Here is a 23,014-nt window from a genome sequence, read left to right on the forward strand (position 1 = left end):
ATATATAAGCTATTTAAACACCCTTTTATTCCTCATTAGGTCACTACAAATAAATGTTAAAACATCTACAAAGATCATGAATTCCATTTAAAGCATGGCATCTTACTGAATGAATTTTGCAACAACTTTCCAGCATATACCCGTGAAACTTGCAAATAATCTAATAATTGAATAACCTTAATAATGAACTCATAATTTTTGTCAAAACACACACACCCAGTAGATTCTTGTATCCAGATCAAATTCTGTGATGATTTTTACTTAATGGTATTTTAACATTTGTAACTGCACTAATTATTAACCATTCATATTGTAATTTAATTCAGTAGAGTTCGCGGTCGTCTCAATGCCAATCACTTGTGTTCAGGTAAACCTGTGAAATGGTTGAAGATAGTCTGGATCTATAATCCTTGTATAAACCTATTGAAAGTAAAAAGCATTTTCGCTTTCTAATTTCACACAAACTGGAACTGCAGAACTGTCTAGTTCACAGTAGGATTGCAAAGCTAATCCTGGAAGCCAGGGCATCTTTAACAATAAGCACATACAGTAAAATCTCCGTTATCTGGTTTTCAAGCAACCTACAGCCTCAAGCAACCAAGCAAAAAAAAAAATTGTGAAAAATAAATAGGTTAAAAAAAAAATGAAAGTTTAAAATCGGAGCCCCCCCCCCCACCTCCCCAATCGATCAGTTCACCAATCTACACAACACACAATCTCAAGCAACCGACAAATTCACTTATCAGCATCTACCAATTCCCATAGATGTCAGATACTGGGGCTTTTATTGTTTATAGATCAACGATGCCACTGTTCTAACTTAGACTAGAGCACGCACAGTCTGTTATCATCTGGATGCCACAGATAACATCTGTTTATAGTTGCAGGTTTTTGAAACAGTTTGAGTTACACATCATCAGCTGAGAAATAGGGGTTTCTTACAAAATCAACACATGCATATTTTCTGTTAGCTAAATGCTTTTAAAGTTATACAAAAATTCATAATTTTTTCAACATATCAAATATAAAATTTAATAAGAACAAATCCTTAAAGCAAATTTTCAATATATGGAAATTTGGATCGTGTTCTATATACTAACTGATAATATTTTGAAGGACAATTGTTCAGTTTCATAAAATAATGCTTTAATAAGAGGCTTTTTGGCCAATTCCCCCCAAAAAATTTGATTGAATGATTGAAAACAATGTCTTTGTTTTTTAATGAATTGCCTTTTGCCTGAAATACACACTTCATTACATTTACAATCAAAATTAATCATCTATTTTATAATTTTATAATACATGAGAGTATGAAAATTTTCAGTTAGAAGTAAAAAATATTCTTCAACAGGAATCAGGGCTGACTTTCATTAAGATACCAGTATGGATTGAGGTTTGAGATAAATAGATTACTTACATGACAGAAATGACTTGGTTTTTAAATGATTAAACATAACTGAGCAATTTGATATCAAAAGCAATAACATTTTTTCAGCAGTAAAAATTGGTGTTGGAATTTACCCTGTAGGATGCAGATTATTTTTCATCACATTTTGTTTATTTCATTCATCTATCGACCACTGGCGAGAAGGAATGAACCCATTACTATAGACTTTGCAAAAAGAAAAAAAAATCTTTCAATTTCACAAAAAAGTCCATTAGCATTGGCATATATAAAATGGGCAACACCCTGCTAAAAGCAGTTGGCATATTTGAAATTTATAAGGCAACCAAAATTACATTTAAAATAAACAACAATAATTGTAACAAAAATTGAATAATCGATTAACAAGAACAATTAAACTTCATAGATTAGATGCTTTATGCATTCACATTTTACATCAGAAGAGAGGCGCAATTAGATAGCCCTTAAAGAAAACAGCAAGAATATCAACCCTGTCCCTCCCCTCCCCACCCCCCCGCCCCTGTGAAACACTGGAATTAATGGCTTCTTGTGCCAAACCTGCCCTAAGGACCTGAACCATTCCAAAGACTGTCCTTACTAATGCATCATACAGTTACCAGTCAGGATCGGAGTTCAAGTTCAAGTTCTGGTTTTACAAGGGTATATCTTGGATCCAACCTTGGCATAAATCCTTTGAAGTCCCTCGAGGCATGTGTACCAAAAACATCCAATGCCCTTCTGTTCATCAAAGCAAACCTGATTGATATAAAATGAAGAAATGAATGCGCAAAATCAATGACGTTCCAAAATAAAGGCACATTCAAAGAAATGTATACAGTAAAACCCCTGCTGTCCTGCACCTCTGGGAAGCTGTAGATGGCGGATAAGTGAATTTCCTGGTTGCTTGAGGTTGCATGTTGCATAATTGGATAACTAACAGTGCCGGGGCTCCAATTTTAAACTTACATATTTTATAACCTACTTATTTTTTTTGCTGGTTACTTGCCTCAATTTCTTTCTCAAAAGAAAATCATATCATATTTATTCTCTCTGTGAGAATGAAACAAGAAAGTCTACAAATGCTGTGATTACACTTACTGGGGAAGCTCAGCAGGTCCCGCAGTGTCCACACGAGGCAAAGGTATATAACCAACATTTTGGGTCTGAGCCCTTCATCAAGATATACGCTTTTGCGTAATTACTATATTTCTTCTCTCTCTCTCTCTCCAATATTTATCTTCTTAGTTGGTACTTTATACTCTGGATGTGGTCTAACTAATGGTTTCTTTACCATTTCAGGTTAGTAATTTGCATTTTTATTTTGTGATTCATCAACATCCCCCCAATTACACCCAATTAACCTACAACCCCCAGTATGTTTCGAACAGTGAGAGGAAACCAGAGCCCCTGGGGAACCCCACACAAACGTGGAGAGATAGTACAAACTCCTTACAGACAACGTGGCACTGTAATGGCGTTGCACTAACTGCTAAGCCAACTGTGCCGCCCTTTCTATCTATCCTGCTACTTCTGATAGACAGACAGAAACGTATCCTCTGATAATCCCTCCTGCTGTAGATCAACCATTCTCAACATTTTTTCAACTATGGCCATCTCCCCCCCTCCCCCCCCCAACACCGAGGATTCTCCTAAAAGGTAATGGCCCCCTTCCTTGGGAAGTTGCCATTTTGGTTTCTTCCACACTCTCTCCTTCCGACTACATATAAAATATCGATGTAACATGACGTCAAAAGAAAAAGGCTTTTATTTAAATGTGCTGTTGTCTGAAGGGTGTTGGGGGGGGGCGTAGGGTACCCACTGAGAATGGCTGCTTTAGACATCACAATCCCACCATTTATAATGCATTATGCGGTTTAGTTTGCAGTCCTCAAATGTACTGGGCCAAATTTACCTGGCTATCTATGCTTGTTCCATAAGAAAAAGCCACCACAGCTCACTGCTTAGTCCCCTGCTCTATTCCCTTTACACACATGACTGCTTCGCTGTTCACTTCCAAAGCAGTCCACAAATTATATTAATAATAAATCATTAAAATCTATACATTAATTTAGTTCAATTATTTACTAGTATAATTTTTTTATAAGCACCTGTTCAGCTGCAGAAATTAAAAATATTGACACATATGTACATTGCACAACGTGTATGACAATAAAGTCATCATTATCAAATTTGCTGACAATACCATGGTTGTTGGCTGAATTAACTGGAAATGATGTGTGAGAATACAGGTGGAGATTGAGAATCTAGTTGGGTGCTGCCAACAAAACAATATTCTTGATCTCAACATCACCAAGACCAAAGAACATACTGTTGATTTTGTGAAGGGGAGATCAAGGGGCCGCACACCTGTCTTCAATGATGGGACGTGAAGAGGGTCACATTGCCTCTGCTGGAGTCAACACTTTGATGCAGCCGGCCAGGATTCTCTCGACAGTGGTCATTCTATTTTATGAAGTCCAGAATTCAATTACAGAGATGGGTGTTGAATCCTACTGAAGACAATTTCTCCTCCAGCCTCTGAAATATGATGGCATTAAATGCTGACCTGAAGTTGAACAGCAGCCTGGTGTATGAGGAGTCGTTCTCCAGGTGAATCAGGACAAAGGCTATAGCATCACAATGGAACAGTTTTGTCTATAGATGAATTGAAACTGGTCCAGTGTCTCTGGGAGATGCAATTGGATGTGGTCCATCAACAGACATTCAAAGTATTTCATAATGGTGGACTTCATCAATAAACTCATTTTTATTAATGCCCTGGGCTTGCACAGACTTCCTGTATGCCAGAAAATCTGCCACTACCACCATATACCATCTAGCTTCTAATCAAAATTTATTAAATTTTATTTTTTACGTTATTGAAATTTTCAATGTTTTTTTGTTCATTGAATTTTATTTTAAAAATAATTTCAAACAATTTTAATTTAATTATTTAAACATCTCTGTACATCAGATATTTAAACCATCCTAAAAACCTCTTAAGACATGAAAAGGATGTGAGGCTCCTGTTAATGGTTGCCAGGACATCCAAGGGCAGGACCTGAGTGTTGCATTGGCTAAGACCTTATTACACCTTGCGGTCCACCTCTGGTATTGGAGGGCAGAGGATATGCATAACTGGATTCAATTTATATGAACAGAGGGACAGCACGAACAGTTGGCTGAATAAAATATGATTTGAACCTTTATTTTGCACATTTCTGCTTCCCTGCCAGCTCATCATTATTTTCCTGCAATCTGTCATTTTATTCTTCAATATCACTACAATATTATTACCTTGTATGCTGGACTTCTTAACCATGCACCCCACTGTTAAATCTAATACACTTGCACAGATCATAAAAACAAAGGGATCTAGCATTGATCGCTATAGAAGCAAGGACAAATAACTGTTCAGTTAAATAAAAGACTGATCATTACACCAATGAGCCAGTTTGGCTTTAATGTGGCATGTTCCTTTGGATTAAAGAAATTTGATTTATTACCTATCTACCACAAGCCTTGCTAAAATTCATGTAGACAAAGCAAAGTGTTCAATGACTCAGAAATGGCAAAATGAACTGTTCAAGTTCAAATTTATTGTCAAGAGTACATACATTCCTTTTCCTGCAGGCTGGGCAGAATTTCTACTTATTCGTAGTGTAAACTGTATGCAAGAAAAGACACGCATACAAAAGAGAGAAATGTAAACAAATAAATAAAAGTAAACAAACTGATATTGCAAACACATCAAAAATATTCAGTAATAAGTTATGTGCAGAGTAAGATTTCTTAAATGATTCTCTAATTGAGTCTGTTGTTTAAAAATCTGATGATGTAGGGATAGCCACAGTTCCTGAACCTGGTGGTGAGAGTCTTGTGGTACCTATACCTCTTTCCTGATGGCAGCAGCGAGAACAGAGCATGTCCTTGATAGAGTGGATACTTGATGAATGCTGCTACTCTCCGACAGCAGAATTCCACGTACATTTTCTCGATGGTGGGGAGAATTTTGCCTACGATGTACTGGGCTTATTCACTACCTTTTGCATCACTTTCCACTCAGAGGTATTAGTACTCCCATTCCAGGCCATGATGCTGTTCGTCAGCATACTTTCCGCTACACATCTCTAGACATTTGCCACGGTATCCAATGTCATAATGAACCTCCACAAACTCCTGAGGAAGTAGAGGCGCTAATGTTTTCTTCACGACTACTTTAAAATGTTGGGTCCGGGAAAGATCCTCCGAGATAGTGACTTCCAGGAATTTAAATTTTCTCACCCTCTCCAGCTCTGATCCCCAAACTGGATCATACACTACTGGTTTTTCCCTTTTTTAAAATATTTTATTTATCATTTTTTAAAACTCAAGACAGTTCCAATAATTCACAGTTCAGCAATTACATTCATCAAGTATATATACATTTCTTCTGCTGAGTCTGGTTTTATTCCCCCCTCCCCTCACCTGCACAACAGAAAACTATTTAAATAACTTACATTAAAAGACAAAAACACTTATTTAACATAAAAAAACAAGATGCCACTAACCAAAGACAAGTAGCAAATTAAAAAGGAAAAAGGAAAACACATTAACCACAGGGTCTATCGGAGCTCTACTCGCATCCTCCAAGTCTCTTACATTCATCTCGACAGCCTAATTGGAATGGACCCCTCCCCCCTCACCCTCCCGCTAGAAGAGGAAGAACAAAGGGGGAGAGGCAAGCAGCAAAGCAAAGGGGGGCCGCACTATACCCTTACACCTATGTTACGTAGGTATGGTTGACAGATTTTAAGAAAAGTTTCACATTTTTACCCTTCCTAATGTCTACAATCACCTCCTTGATTTTGGTGACATTGAGTGTGAGGTTGTTGTTAGTCTACCATTCATCCAAGTTTTGAATCTCCCTCCAGTATGCTGAGTCATCGCCCCTTTTTACACAGCCCACTACTGCGGTATTGTCAGCGAATTTGTAAGTGGTGGTGTCATCGAACCAAGCCATGCAGTTGTAAGTTTAAAGCAGAGCAGAGTTGAGAGCAGAGCCAGAAGTATGTAGCCCTGTGGTGGGTTGATGCTGATGTTCATTGAGGAGGAACTGAAACACTTACCTTCCCTTTGTAAGCCTCAGCAGAAATTTCCAGTAGGAAGGCCTGAGATTCTGAACTTCCATTACCGCCTAAAAATTATATGGAAATGTAATAATGATTTTTTTTTAAATTCTCAATGAAATGCAATATGAATTTTAAAATGACCATGTTGACATATTGGTGAATCACACTTTAATGTTGAATTAATGCTGCAGTAAAAATGTTCGAACCTGAATTTTTGACAAGCGTATCACATTAATTTTCTCCAAATTAATGAATTCCACTTTGTATTATGTGTTAAAGGAACTTTAATATCAATGACAATGCTCTTCTAAATAATATTCAGCATTTGCAGTCACAGATCATTTGTGAAGAACAATGTTATGTTGGATTTTGGTCCATAACCACTAATTCATTTTCATTCTTTACTTTTCACCCAGAGTTGCATAATGGTTCTTTTCCCAAGAACTCTCTAGAAGCTGGTTTCTCCATGTCAGAAAAACTACTTTCCATAGTAAAAGATAGCGTTTCTCTCAACATACCATTGGTATTCTTTGGCTTGGCTTCGCGGACGAAGATTTATGGAGGGGGTAAAAAGTCCACGTCAGCTGCAGGCTCGTTTGTGGCTGACAAGTCCGATGCGGGACAGGCAGACACGGTTGCAGCGGCTGCAGGGGAAAATTGGTTGGTTGGGGTTGGGTGTTGGGTTTTTCCTCCTTTGCCTTTTGTCAGTGAGGTGGGCTCTGCAGTCTTCTTCAAAGGAGGTTGCTGCCCGCCAAACTGTGAGGTGCCAAGATGCACGGTTTGAGGTGTTATCAGCCCACTGGCGGTGGTCAATGTGGCAGGCACCAAGAGATTTCTTTAGGCAGTCCTTGTACCTTTTCTTTGGTGCACCTCTGTCACGGTGGCCAGTGGAGAGCTCGCCATATAACATTGGTATAATTTCATTTTAAAAGATCACTTTAACTCACACGACATATTCTTTATTAAACTAGTGGAATATACTATATACTGTTAATATGAATACCCTGAAATATTGTCACCAGCTTGAAAATTCTTCAATAATATATGTTCCTTAAATCAGGTCATTCATAACCCAGGGATCCCTTGGACTGATAATGTGGTTTAGAGATATAATTTGACTGATGGCATTTGTTGATTCATTACATCATGGTTCTGCACTCCCACCTGCCTTCCTAAAGATCATCCGAAAGCTCAAGCTGAGAAGGAATAATACATTTTCCATTATTGCATTGTGGAATCTTTCAGGTCACAGCATGCCGTCCACGAAAATTCTTCTGGTTCTTAATATCGGCAGAGTCAGCAGGCATAAAACTTAAAACTATCACAGTGAAACAGGAAAGTCTGCAGATACTGGGGGACTGGATTAAAAGTGCTGGGATTTCTACATAGTCAAGCCAAGATGTATCTACAAGTTACCTTGAATAAAATCTGGGATGTGCACCTTAATCACATGAATTGTTTGATTATGAATTTAAAACTGTGGAGCACAGGGACAAATAAGGAAAACAAAACTAATAGAGGGCTCTGTATTTCAGCGACTTGTTTACATAATTCTCCCTCTCCTGTTGACTGTTAGGAGGCCTGCAGTATATCCCCAGCAATGTGATGGTTCTCTTTTGTTCCTAAATCCTCTCATATGCCCTCATTTAAGAAGCTTTCAAGATAGGCTCCCTCATTACATATTCCTTAATAAATCCTGCAATCCCACTTTCTCTTTTGCATTCCCCCATGAAGCCTGAAGATTGTTAGTCAAGGCCACTCTTGTCTTGTATTCTCATTTCCCTATAATGCCCATTATCTGTTTTGTTTCATAATGTAACTGCACCACCCTTCCAAATGTACAGCTAACTCTGCATCCCATTCCTCTGCCAAATTAATTGAATCTCTGCCTGGCAGTACCAGCAAACCTCCTGCAAGAATTATGTATATCTTCTGGTTGAAGTGCAATCTGTCCAGCTTTATAAGTCCCACATTCTCCAGAAATCTGAAGCCTTACCTCCTACACCATCTGTCTAACTACACATTGTTTGCCTTTCTCATTTGATCAAAAGCCCAAGTAGGAAAATTAGATTCAGTAACTGGTGGAAGAGGATACATCAAGAAGAAAAACCTGGTGAAAGAGATAAAGGAACAAGTCCAATCAGCCACACATTCTCCAATCGCATCCTCAGCAAAATGGAGTAAAAAATGTTTGCATTTCCATAAAGATGATCCTCTCTGCATTTTGAAACATGAAAACAAAGCCAGTAGCCAGTCAAGGGGGCCATGACAATGAATTTCTGAAGATTCAGTACAGGCCCTTTGGGATATTGAGCTGATCTATATACTGTAAAACTACTCCATGACCTCCCATTTCTCTTTCATCCATGTAAGATTCTCTTAAATATTCCTATTGCATCAGTCTTCTCCACCACCCCTGGCAGTGCATTCCAGATATTAAAAAACCTACCTCTGACATCTTAAACATTCTTCCACTCATCTTAAACAGATGTTTTCTGGTATTGGCCTTTACTGCCCTAATAAAAAGGTGCTAACTGCTCACTCTATCTATTCCCATTATAAATTTATACAGCTCTATTAAGTCACCTCTCATTCTCTGTCATCCCATAGAGAAATGCCCAAGCTCCATCAACTTTTTGTCCTGAGGCACATTCATTAATCCAGACAGCCTCTCAAAAGCATACACATACTTCCTATAATAAGGTGGCCAGAACTGAATACAATACTCTGTGTGGTCTAACCAGAGTTTTACAGAGATGCAACATTTTTTCATGGCTCTTGAACTCAATCCACTCATTAATGAAAGCCAGCACACCATAAGGCTTCTTAACCAACCATTCCTCAACATCTACAAATAGCCAGCAAACCACAAAGGTCAATGCCCAATATCTGCTCTGCAGTTAGAAAACTTTTACGTAGCTTTACCAATAACTCTATTTCCACTTTGAACAACAATCTTATTCCTTGCAACTATCTTTTATGATCATTTGACAAACACACAAAAATAAATGTGCGGCAACAAAACAAACATTTTAAATGTAAGATATGAAGGAAAGCAGACCATTGTTCATATGTCAACTAATCCAGTTGTGTTTATTTTGTGCTTATCTACCACATTCCATCACCTGTTTTGGTGGTGTTGTCAAATGCCTGGCCGAAAGGTGGAAATATGGAGTGGAAAACAACCTTGATCAGCTCTAAGCATTGAGATTGGGGGAAGGGTGGTGGATAACACTCAATTTTACAGTTCTAGGTTCAGAAACTGTGCCTTCTTGCATCCCCCTTGCTCTCTTCATCCCATGCCAATACTTTGAGTATGTTCAGAGTTTCACAAATACCAACTTCCTTGATCCTTTCTATCACCTTCCCCAAGGCATTGTGAACAGTGTCCATAAATAGATCATCTATCACTCTCCCATGTGCACTGACCCAGTTCCAGCAGCAATACATTTCTGCTTTATGAAAAGCAGGAGGGGGCAACATTAAAATTGCAGACTCGCTTTAACTAGTATTAACTATTCGTGATATTGGCATCCTGATGCAAAATCCATCTTATGAACAACATTGGCTGGTTGCTAAAATCCTTAAAAGTTAATAAGCAACATAAGGTAGCTATCATCCAGGGAACAAATTGTGGGTGTTCTTCAGGGCAATCAAAGTGCACAGAGAACTGCTAGGCAAATAGTCCAGACATGGATTCATTTCATATAAACTAATACAACTGCAAATGCCCATAAAATGCAAGCATTAGGGTAACCTTGTATTACCAAAAATGTGCTGAATGGTGGAGTTAACTGGATCAGCACCATTTGCAGTAAAAAAAAAGCATCTGCCATTGTGTTCCTCCATTATATTCAATTTATTTTGAACTTCATAATGATGAACAAAATCACGGTAACAATACATGCACAGATTTCAGCTTTTCCATTACTAAAATGTTATTTTAATTGAATGTATGTGTAACAAATACAAAAGATTAAAATAACATTTCAGAGATTTGTAGCAATACCCCAAGCACTCTGTTCCATCATAAATAGTCTTGAGTCAGTAATCTGGTACCACAAGTGAATAGAAAAGTAGTGAAATAATTTTCTAAATTTAAAAAATGTACTCACAAATCTTATTCGCTGGTACCTACCGCTTGAAAACATACAGCTGTGGAAATTGCATAGATGATGGTGTCTGCATGTGCAATGTATGGACATTTCCCTGCCTCAATGCCTTTGAAATACAATGTCTGTCAACAAAGAAAAATATTAATTGCTTAAATTAATCAGAGCACCAGTTTATTTTATGCCAATTTACTTAATTTTATAATGCCAGTACATGTAGTATACCAATAATGCTGATAATGCAATATTTTACATATCAATATATTGCTAATATTCCCCTTATGTGAAAACCAGTGATTACGTCCATAGCTTTTGGCAGCAAGAAAGTCAGTTAATAGTGCCATGAAGATGAAAGACTAAAATCAAATTTCAGTTAGTTTCTTTGAAAACTTTGTATCTGAACATGAACATATGCACTCTTCATAGTTTTGCTCTGTGACAATTGGCCTCAATTAATCAAAGATAAGATAAAAATAACGAGGGCTTCCACTCTTGATAGTTATCCTGCAAAAAACAAAAATCCACGTGTAGATGTTGAAAGAGAACAGAATAAAGCTCAGCTCTTATGCTCTATGATAGAATAAGATGCGGGTTTTCTTTCCCAAGGATAATCCTAACATTAACAATGCACAGCTGACACACTGCAGGTAGATCCAATTTTAAAGAAACACTTGATGAAAGGAAAACCTGTCAGTTCATTTGAAATGCTGCAGGAACATAACTTAAAATGCTAAAGATGCAGTAATTACAATTTAAAATGGATTCTTGCAAGAGGAAAATTAGAAATGCAAGCAAATCCAAAAGCCTTCTCCATTGTTCAATACTTCAAGTTGATTTTTGTGCCCAATCCTTCATGGAACCCTTAGTGCTGAAACAAACAGTAGTTCTGTCTCATGTCAGAATCTAGAGACACAAGAGCCTGCAAATGCACTGATATGGAGCAAAAGAAAAACTTCCAGAAGAATTTGGTGAGTCAAGCAGCTGATGTGGAGCAAGGAAATGGTCGGTTTCAGACTGAGACCCTGCATCAGAACAGAGATTGTAGAGAGATCACCAGTATATAGAGGTGAGAACCATCTGTTCATCATCCCCTCTCATCTGGTTCCACGCTCTCCTACCAGCCTTATGACTCATCCTTTCTTCTCACTATTAATCTCTTTAATCAATTCACTGTCCACTCTAATATGTTACCCCTCATTTAATGGAAAGTAATGTCTTCTGAAAATTCAGATGTACCATATCCCTCTTCATTATTCTGACAACTGAGTCTCAAAATCTATTGATTGTCGGTTTTGAACACTATTTTCCTTTGTGAAACTATGTTGATACTGCCTAATATTATAATTTTCTTACTGTCCTGATATCATACACATCACAAGATATTCTTGACAACTACTAGCAAGTTAATTGATCTAAAGACTCCCATTTTCTCTCTCTCCTTTCATGAATAACATTGATACATATGCTGACTTCTAATCTGCTGAGTCTGCTGCAGAATCTAGTACTCTTTTTACGCTTAAAAACCTACATCGTTGCCATATACATAGAACAGAAGAAATGCCGGGTCAGTGAGTCCTTTTACACAGCAAGCTGCATTCCTGCAGCAAAAGAGGCAGGACGTCACATTCCTTTCCTCTGAGCAGCCACCAATTTTGAATGGCTGGGATGCAGTCTTTTAAGCATCAAGTTATTATACCCATAGTTCTTAACTATTGCAGTTATATATATATATAGATATAGATATAGATATATCTATATATATATAGATATATCTATATATATAGATATATATAGATATCTATATATATAGATATCTATATATATATATAGATATCTATATATATAGTTGGATACATATGTGTATTGTTAGATAAAACAGAAAATGCTGGAAGCACTCAGCAGTCAAATAACAACTGAGAAAATAGAAACGCAGTTAATGTTTGAAGTATGCATACACTGTTAGATCCGCAGTGAGATGCGCTTAATGGTTTAGCTATTTCCTCCCACAGTAATTTCTGCTGTTTCTGCTATTAAGAGACACAAATTAACATGCTCGTCTCCTTTTCACTTGATAAACTAATATATTTTTATATTCCTTGTTGGTTTACTTCCACTTTCTACCTCCAACATTTTCCTAGTCTAAAGAAATATTGTTGACCAAAAAATGTATTTCTTCTTGTGCTGTCTGAGAAGTACAGGTAGTCCTCGATTTTCGACTGAACTTGGGACTGGAAGATCGATTGGATCTCGAATTTGTCGTAAGTCGGGTTCACTCTACTCTGCATGTCCAAAAAAGGTTGTGAGGCAATTTTTCAAAAAACATTTGAAGCAAATGGACCTTTAATGAAGATTCTCAATGTATGTATAATACAGAACCTTTTATAAAGATACATAACCATATGAACTTTAAGTCACTAATAGAGAATCTCAACATATACTGTGTTGAGTACTTTTAATACCGTAGTAAATATGTACTGTACACATACTGTAGAGTGGTTTCAATAACGATTGTCAACATTTCAACTTTAATTGGAAGTCTCTTCATCTGAATTTGATCCCATCACTGCCCTTATACTGGCAATTGGCTGTGACTGCTCACAATCTTCTTCTGCATGGGTTGATAGACAGGGTGTTGATTGAGGACTTTTGAAGAACATGCCTAAATTCGTTTGCACCATTTCTTTCTTTTCTTCATCGTAAATTTGACGATAGGAACTTAAAATGTTTTGAATTTGGCAATCAACTTTGGTAGTACACCACCTACTGCAGGGGGTAACCTCTGTACCTGCAGGAGTGTAAGGGGACAGGACAACACCTGGCCGGCTGCCAATCAGTCAGCCTGAATGGATCAAGCCACACGGGTCAGGTGTCAATCACCTTCCGGGATATAAGCCTGTGCCGGCATCCCGAGGTCTCACACTGCGTTGCTGCAGCCACAGCCAGCCTGGCTTTGTGGAGATTTTTGTGGATTAAAGCCCGTTGTTCAGTCTTTATCTTGTGTGTGTCTGATTCTGTCTAACAGCACACCACAATTTAATCCACAAAATTTTCCCACGGCTGCCTTGGGAAATCTCCTGTGTGCAGGGAGCCTCGAGGTCGACCCACCCCACCCGGAAGCCCAGACACGTTTCGAGATCCGGCAGCACGCGGTCGAGGCAATCATCGAGGCACATGAGGGCGACATCCTGGACTCTGATCGGAAGAGGTTGATCCTATTCCGGTCAAAGCTGGGTCCACGAGCTTTCCAGGTAACCAAAGGCTGCACCACGTACAAGATCGCAATGGAAATTTGAGAACTTGTACAAGCCCCTCATGAATGTGGTCTGTGCAAAGTACCTCCTCAACACCCGAGCCCAGCAACACGGGGACGGCTGAGTCTTAACTGGGACACTTGCAAGAGTTGGCTGAACCTGGGGTAGGTATAGAGGAGGTCAAGAGGCTGATCTGGGCCGCCTTCATCCGAGGGCTGAGCTCGAGGGCCATCCAGCAGAAGCTGCTCGATGACAACATCTATGCACTAACCAGAACTGTGAAAGTGGTCCAAACCCTGAAAGCAGCAGCCCTGCATGTCGAAGCCTTCAATTCCAGTTTTCCCCAGGCTCCCTCATGGCCCTCTCACACTGCAGTTGCAGCCCCAGGCCGAGCTAGAGAGGAGAATGTCGCTGTGGCAGGCGCCTGGCACCCCTGTAAGTACTGTGGGTCCTGATGCGGGTCAGATCGACGATCACGCCAAAATTGCCCAGCTAGGATCCTGTATTGTTTCCGATGTGGAAAGAAAGGCCACTTTGTAAAAGTGTGCCTCTCTAAACTTGCTGGCAGCTCAGCGGCCCTCTATGACCTCCCAACCTCCCCTGCGGAACCCCCCACGTGCGCGTGCCGGACGGTGCCATTGTCTCCGCGACGACTTCCGTCTTCCCCAACTTTGACCGCGCAACATCCGGCCCGGCCAGCAACCGTCGCAGCATGTGGCCCGAGCATCTGCACCAGCCCTCGCTGAGAACTATAGCAACGGCACTTCCAGCTCATGGTGTGATGTCACTTCTGGCTGACGTAATTACGTCACTGCCGCCGGCCGTGATGACGTCACTTCCCCTGGCACAGTGGACACAGCTGGGGAATGAGGCCAGCCACGCAGCGGCTCCCCATGTGCCGCCGCTATCTTGCCCAGGCAGCACCCGACATGGAGGGCACCTGACAATGTTGAGAACGACGTGGTCAACACGGGCAATGACCAGACCGCCCGACCGACGCTCCCCACACCTCCGGGTACCATCAGCTGCTGCACGCCGCACCTCACGACCAATGTCGACGTGGTCAACATGGGTGATTACCATATTGACGCTCCCCATCCTTCTGGATAGCGACAACTCCAACTCCAAGATGGTCCTGGCTGCCACCACGCTGACCAGGGACATTCCCCACGATCTCGGGCGTTCGATGATGGACGTGTGAGTCAATGGGCAGGTAACAATGTGCCTGTTGGACAGTGGCACCACCAAGAGCTTCATTCACCCAAGTGTGGCCTACTCCCTAAGGTTAAGGGTCCACCCCACCACCTGCTCCATCGCCCTCGCCAGCAAGGATAAGACTGTTGGTACCCTCGGGCACTGCTTGGTTGATATAACGGTGGGAGGGGAGACTTACACAGGATTCAGGCTCCTGGTCATGCCCAAACTCTGCAGACCACTCCTCCTGGGCCTGGATTTCCAGTGCCACCTGCAGAGTGTCACCCTTGCCTTCGGGGGCCCCAACCTCCACTCAAATTGCACAGCACACCAACCTACCAGCCCCAGCCAACCTGCGGCCTCTCCACACTGCACATCGCCCCACCGGCGCTCCTCTCACATATTGCGCTAGGCTGCAAGCCGATCGTGCTATTGCGCTGCAGACAGGGACTTGATCAAGGTGGAGGTGCAGTGACTCCTGGCGGAAGGTGTTATAGATCCCAGTAACAGCCTTGGAAAGCTCAAGTCCTGGAGGTCAAAGGGGGAAGTAAGCCGAGGATGGTCGTGGATTACAGCCAGACCATTAATCGGTACACCCAGCTGGATGCCTACTGTAAGGTAAAACATCATGAGATGGGAATGTGTAGGGAGTTACCCTGTACAGGGCAGTAACAAGAAGGGGAGGTGTCCTTGTACTCTTGTTAGGTAAAACATCATGAGATGGGACCGGAGAAGGAGTCACCCAGTACTAAGGAGTAACAGAATGCATCCTTGTACTTACAAGATAAGAGAGACATTGATGGATTGAGAGGCAGGAAGCTAGCAGGGAAAGGATAGCAACAGTTTAAGAGAGACATTGATGGATTGAGAGGCAGGAAGCTAGCAGGGAAAGGATAGCAACAGTTTTAGTCATTGGACAAGTAATGATATGATGATGTTCTAAGCATGTATCCAAGGGTATAAAAAATCACCATTTTGCTGATAACGGCAGAATGCATTCTCCGACTAACTTTGTTAGTCGCAAGTGTTACAATCCGGTAATAAAGAACAAAGAACCCTGATTTCGACTCAGCCTGGTGTTTGTCTCACTCATTCATGAACAAAGCAGACCTAACACTACCCCTGCCGAGGATCGCCGACATGGTAAATGAGATTGCCTACTACCGGGTTTTCTCCATGATTGACCTGAAGTCGGCGTATCACCAAATCCCTATCCACCTGAAGGACAAGCCCTACATCACCTTTGAGGCAGACAGGCGTCTGTACCAGTTCCGCCGGGTTCCTTTTGGGGTCACTATCGGGGTCTCCGTCTTCCAGCGGGAGGTGGATCGCACGGTAGACCGGCATAAGCTAAAGGCGACGTTCCCATATCTGGATAATGTCACTATCTGCGGCCGTAACCAGCAGGACGACAATGCTAACCTGGAAAAATTCCTCCAGATGGCCATGGAGCTGAACCTCACTTACAACAAGGAGAAGTGTGTGTTCAGCACCACCCGTCTCGCCATCCTGGGGTACATTGTGGCCCATGGAGTCGACGGCCCAGATCCGGAAAGGATACGCCCATAAATGGAGTTATCTCTCCCCCACGCTAAAGGCCCACTGCAGGTGCCTGGGCCTGTTCTCTTGTTGCTCGCAGTGGGTCCCTCACTTCGTGGACAAGGTCCGCCCACTGACCCAAGCCACATCTTTTCCCCTCCCACCTGAGGCGCAAGCAGCCTTCACCTGTATCAGGCAAGACATCGCGGACGCCACGATGCAGGCTGTGGATGAGGACTTCCCCTTCCAGGTGGAGAGCGATGCCTCCGAGGTGGCCCTTGCTGCTACCCTCAACCAAGGGGGGGGTGCCCTGTCGCCTTCTTTTCCAGGACCCTCCACGGCTCCGAACTAAGGCACTCTGCCATTGAAAAGAGGCCCAGGCGATTGTGGAAGTGGTCCGCCACTGACGCCTCCACCTGGCCGACAAGAGATTCACGCTCCTCACGGACCAGCGGGCCGTGGCGTTCATGTTTAACACTTCCCACAAGAGCAAGATAAAGAAAGACAAGATCCTGCGCTGGAGAGTCGAGCTGGCTACCTACAGCTACAACATCCAGTACCGCCCCATTAAGTCCCGAAATCTGCCGTACACCATCAGGGATGCCAGGGACATGACCGAGGCCTATCAAGTCTGTGCAGAGTGTAAACCTAAACCCTGCTTCTTCCGCCGCGCTCCCCCCAGGCCCACGTTGTAAAGGCTACTCAGCCTTTCGAGCATCTCGGCATGGACTTCAAAGGGCCCCTGCCTTCCACGAACCGAAATGTCTTCTTCCTCACGGTACTCACGTTTCCCTTTCGCCATCCCTTGTTCGGACACCTCCATGGCCACCGTCATCAGGGCCCTGGGGTAGATCTTCACCATGTTTGGCTATCCCGCCTTAATCCACAGCGACCAGGGGTCTAGTTTCATGAGTGACAAGCTGCACCAGTACCTGATGGCGAGGGGTATCGCGACCAGTCGCACGACAAGCTATAACCCAAGAGGCAACGGGCAAGTGGAACATGAGAATGGGGTGGTCTGGAAGGCAGTCCTCCTGGCTCTCAGGTCAAAAGGGTGGGCCGTTGAATTCTGGCAGGACACCCTGCCCAAGGCGCTCCATGTCATTCCGTCACTGCTGTGCACGGCTACCAACGAGACCCCTCACGAACGTCTGTTCTCATTCCCCAGGAGGTCGGTGACTGGAATGTCACTCCCAGCATGGTCCCTGGGACCGGTGATTCTGCGTAAGCATTTAAGGACACACAAGGCCGAACCCCTGGTGGAGCAGGTTTTCCTCCTTCGTGCAAACCATAACTACGCTTACATTAGGTTCGGCAGTGGCAGGAAGGACACTGTCTCAACCAGGGACTTGGCACCAGCAGGAGCACCCACCACACCACGCCACCCTCCAATCCAGGACGACGCTGACCAGGCATGCACCCCTGTCCCCATGCAGCTATGGGCACGCAGGGCCTCCTTGACCACCAGAGTGCCACTTCAGCCTTGGGAGATGAATCCGCCCCCCAACCCATCCAATACAACCCGCATACATCGACCCCGGCCCCCCAGGCCACCCCTCCGCGTGACACCACACCAGCCACACACACCCCTGCCGCCAGCGCCCCCCCCCCCCCACTTCCCCTCTGACCAGTGACCAGGAACCAGTCCTACGATGGTCATAGAAACCCTGGCGGCCACCGAATCGTCTATTCCATGTTACTGCCCCCCCCACCCCCCCCGGGACAATTTTAAAGGGGGTGAATGTGGTGGTAGACCACTGGCCTACTGCAGGGGGAAACCTCTGTACCTGCAGGAGTGTAAGGGGACAGGACAAAACCTGGCCGACAGTCAATCTGTTGGCTTGAATGGATCAAGCCCCACCCGGTCGGGTGTCAATCACCCTCCAGGATATAAGCCTGTGCCGGCATCCCGAGGCCTCACACTGAGTTGCTGCAGCCACAGCCAGCCTGGCTCTGTGGAGGCGTTTGTGGATTAAAGCCTGTTGTTCAGTCTTTACCTTGTGTGTGTCTGATTCTGTCTAACAGCGCACCACAGCTTATCTTTCAACATTCTGGTCTATACTTTCAAATTTGGCAAGGGCCTTATTCGTTTGTGAAAACATGAGAGGTTAGAGGCAAAGGAGCAGCAAAGAGGAGTGAAGAGTGAGCAACAGGGGCAGTAGGTAAAAGGGCGCACTTACCGGTCTTGGGCTTAGTTCTAGTGAGAGGTGAGAGGCAAAGGAGCAGCGAGGAAGAGGAGCAAGAGGCAAGGGGCAATAGGACCGATAGGTAAAAAGGGCACACTTACTGGTCTCGGGCCTAGATCAGGCGAGAGGCGAAGGAGGAGCAAGCAACAAGGAAACATGATTAATTGGTGGGGTAATAAAAGGAAGGGAAGGTCAAGGAGCGGCCACCAAGGAGCGGCCCAGAAAGGGAGTGCCACAGAGAAGGAGTGGAGCACTGAGGCTTTAGCTCAAGAGGTTTTGGCACAGAGAGGCTGAGGCTCAGGTAAAAGGGGTACGTTCTTTTTTCATTTAGTATAATTACTGGGGTTTGTTTCAGGAATGGCAGGTGAACTCCAACCAGTGTCATGCTCTGCCTGTACCACGTGTGAACTTAGGAAGACTGACAGTGCCCGAGGACTATATGTGCAGGAAGTGTGTGTCCAGCTGTAGATCCTCATAGACCGCATGTCGGCACTGGAGCTGCGCGCGGACTCACTTTGGAGCATCCGGGATGTGGAGAGAGACGATCACACAGCAACTTAAGAGAGTAGAGGAAGATAGGGACTGGGTGACCGACAGCAAGAGCAGTAACAGGAAGAAAGTGCAGGAGTCTCCTGTGGTCCTCACCCTCAAGATATACCCTTTTGAATATTGTTTGGGGGAGATGGCCCATCAAGAAAAGGCAGCAGTAGCCAGGATCATGGCAATGTGAGTGGCTCTGCTGTGCAAGAGGGAGGGAAGAAGAGTGGTAGAGCAATAGTTAAAGGGGATTCTATAGTAAAGGAAACAGACAGGAGCCTCTGTGGCCAAAAATGGGACTCCTGGATGGTTTGTTCCCCTATTCCCCCCCGCCCCCCCCCCCCGGATGCCAGGGTCTTGGAGCTGCTGAAGAACATTCTGAAAGGGGAGCATGAACAGCCAGTGGTCCAATGTTGGTACCAACATAATAGGAAGAAAGTGGGATGAGGTCCTTCAAGCTGAATTTAGGGAACCAGGAGATAAATTAAGGAGTAGGACCTCAAAAGTAATAATCTCAGGATTATTATCGGTGCCACGAGCTAGTCAGAGTAGAAATAGTAGGATAGCTAGAATGAGCATGTGGCTTGAATGGTGGTGCAGGAAGGAGGGATTCAGTTTCTTGGGGCATTGGAACCGGTTCTGGGGCAGATGGGACCAGTACACACTGAACAGTCTACATCTGGGCAAGGCCAGGATCAATGACCCAGGGAGATTGTTTAATAGTGCTGTTGGGGAAGGTTTAAACTAATGGGGCAGGGGGATGGGAACCTACAAAGAAAGAATGAGGAAGGTGGTACAGAGATCAAAGCTAGAGTTAGGAAAGAGAAAAAGAAAAATAGAGGGCAGAAAAGTCAAAAGTAAAGGATGCAGAAGTCACTAGATTCTAAAAGGACAATGAGCATAAGGACACTTTATCTGAATGGCCGTAGCATTAGAAACAAGGCGCAAATCAGTACCCAGGCATATGATTTAGTGGCAAGGTGGGCATGATTGGGAATTAAATATAATCAGGAAATACAGAAAGATAGAAAAGAAGGTAAAGGTAATGGATCTCAAGGATGAGATCAGGGCAATGGTGAGAGACGATATAAGATCTAAGGAGCAGAATGTTGTGTCCATCTGGGTAGAGATTAAGAATAGTAAAGGAAAAAAAATAATCACTGGTGGGAGTTGTCTATCACCCACCAAATAACAATAGCACAGTGGTACAGGCAATTAACTGAGCGATAACTGAGGCATGTAAGAACGCAACGGCAGCTGTCGTGGAGGACTTTAACTTCCACGTAGATTGAGAAAATCAAGTTGGTCGAGGAAGTCTGGAGAATGCATCTGTGATAGCTTTCTTGAGTAGCATGTTAAGGAACCAACAAGGCAGAATGCTATTTTAGAACTGGTATTGTGCAGAGATTCGTAAAATTAATTATCTAGTAATTAGGGACCCTCTTGGAAAAAGCGATCATAGTATGATTGAATTTCTCATACAGATGGAGGGTGCAATAGTTAGATCTAAAACTAGTGTACTATGCTTGAACAGGGGAAACTACAACAGGATGAAGGAGGAATTGATCAGCGTGGACCAGGAACACAGGCTAGTTGGCAGAACACTTGAGGAACAGTGGAAGACTTTCAGAGAGATTTTTCACAGTGCTCAATAAAAATATATTCCCATTAAAAATACGGGCAGAAAGAAAAGGAAGAGTCAGCCTTTGTTATTACAGCAGACAGAGCGAAGGTGCTCAACAAAGCAATTTCCCAGTCTGCACCTAGACTATCCAATGGAGAAGAGGCCACGATGGGAACAGCGAATGCAGGATGTGACAACTGCAGATTCATAAGTGAAGTGCTGCTTCACTTGGAAGGACTGTTTTGGGCACCAAATGGTGGTAAGTGAGGAGGTTTGGGCACAGGTGGAGCACCTCCTGTGGTCACAAGGGTAGGTACCATGAGGACTATTGGTGGGAAAGGATGAGTGCACAAAGGAGTCACAGAGAGAGAGGTCCCTACAGAAGGCTGAAAGGAAAGGAGAGAGCAAGATCTGTCTGGTGGTAGGATTACATTGTAAGTGGTGGAAATTGCAGAGGATGATATGTTGGATACAGAGGCTGGTGGATTGGTGGGTAAGGACAAGGGAAATCCTGTTTTTGTTGCATCTGAGGACAGAGAATCCAGGACAGACTTGTGAGGGCCAAGTTGATGGTAGTAGAGAGGAAATCACGTTTTTTGAAGAAGCAGGATATCTCAGATGACTCACATGGAAGATCTCATCCTGGGAGTAGATGCGACGGAGATGAAGAAATTGAAAGAAAGGAATAGAATCCTTACAGGGGAAAGGGTGTGAAAAGGTGTTGTCAGGGTTATTGTGAGAGTTGGTGGGTGCGCAGAAAATGTCTGTCGAGACGTGGTCGCTCGAGATGAAGGCAGAGAGATTGAAGAAAGGGAGATTGTTGCTTGAGATGGACCAAATGAATTTGAGTTTGGGGTGGAAGTTGGCTGCAAAGTGGATAAAGTTCATGAGTTCGTCAGGGGTGCATGAGGTAGTATTATTGTAGTCGTCAATGTAGCGGAGGAAGAATTGAGAAACTTTGCCTGTGTAGGTTTCCAGTTCAAGGAAGATCCTTAGAGCTTTTTTATTTTTTTTTACACAGAGTGGCAGGAATCTGGAATGGGCTTTCAGGTGTAGATACAACAATAAATGTAACGGCCTTTAAATGGATACATGAATATAGAGTGGATAGAGGGATATCTGTCAGGTGCAAGCACCACAGACATGAGTCAAAGGGCCCCTATTCCTCTGCTTTATTGTTCTACGTTCATAATACTTTAATGTCAGGATGTTAGCACACTTCTATTTTCCAAACTTCATTTCATCAGTTCTTGGACTAATTATCTTCAGTCCCATTTAAAATGGAAGACTATATGTGCATGAGAAAAAAGGAAATAAAATATGAAGAAAAAAAATATCAACCCTGCTGAAGAGAAACAAAGGCTTACATAGAGTAATCTCTCTCCATGATTTAACTTTCATAGCATAAAAGATCAGAAAGGAGAACAAGTAATTTAGATTTTTACACTCACCAAGACTCATAAGTAGATGTAAACAAATAAAATAAACAATCATCTATTTTTTTTCTTCAACCGTACTTTTTCCACACCAAAAAAACTAATCAGCTTGACATTACCTATGCTCAACAGGGGCTTTAAATCAGAAGAGGAGATGCACATAGTATGGGTGGTGCTGACTGGGTTCTTAAGTCCACTGGGAACCTCTGAAGAATTTGTGCAATTGACTTTTCCCAGGCTTTGCTGCCTGCACTTTTTTGACTCAGTTTAAAGGTGAGCCATAGAGCCTGTGCTATGCAGTAGATTTCTGTGTTTTATGTTCTAAAACTGCCAGATCTATGAACAAAGTTTTCCTGTGTGTCCATCTGGTAAATTGATGGATGTCCTGGAGGATTCAATAAGCAGTTTGAATAGGATGCAAAGCCTGCAAGGTGCATTTCAAAGTCTTTCATTGGGAAATGATAACCTCCACATACAAGAGGAACACCTGGTCCAGTCCTAGCATCATACAGCAAAGAAACAGAACCTTAGCCACCATCAAGCACCCATTTACTCATCCCAATTTTATTTTCCCCACATTGCAATCAACTCCCCTCATATTCTACCAGTTCTAAACAGT

The 23,014-nt window shown here is 42.9% G+C and overlaps 1 protein-coding gene across 9 annotated transcripts in view; it reads right to left on the bottom strand.

The window, feature by feature from the left end:
* Positions 1-678: 678 nt before the first annotated feature.
* Positions 679-23,014, bottom strand: part of tmem135 (transmembrane protein 135) — a 382,777-nt gene continuing 360,441 nt past the window's right edge. For all 9 annotated transcript variants that reach the window (XM_069890895.1, XM_069890892.1, XM_069890893.1 and 6 more), the window contains 3 exons: positions 10,655-10,753; positions 6,514-6,581; positions 679-2,161 (listed from right to left, as the gene is read on the bottom strand). In XM_069890895.1, coding sequence (XP_069746996.1) covers positions 2,026-2,161; positions 6,514-6,581; positions 10,655-10,753 — 303 coding nt within the window. In that variant the 3' untranslated portion in view covers positions 679-2,025. The remainder of the gene's footprint in view (positions 2,162-6,513; positions 6,582-10,654; positions 10,754-23,014) is intronic.

The sequence above is a fragment of the Narcine bancroftii genome, chromosome 7 (genome assembly GCF_036971445.1).
Source record: "Narcine bancroftii isolate sNarBan1 chromosome 7, sNarBan1.hap1, whole genome shotgun sequence".
Lineage (NCBI taxonomy): Eukaryota > Metazoa > Chordata > Chondrichthyes > Torpediniformes > Narcinidae > Narcine > Narcine bancroftii.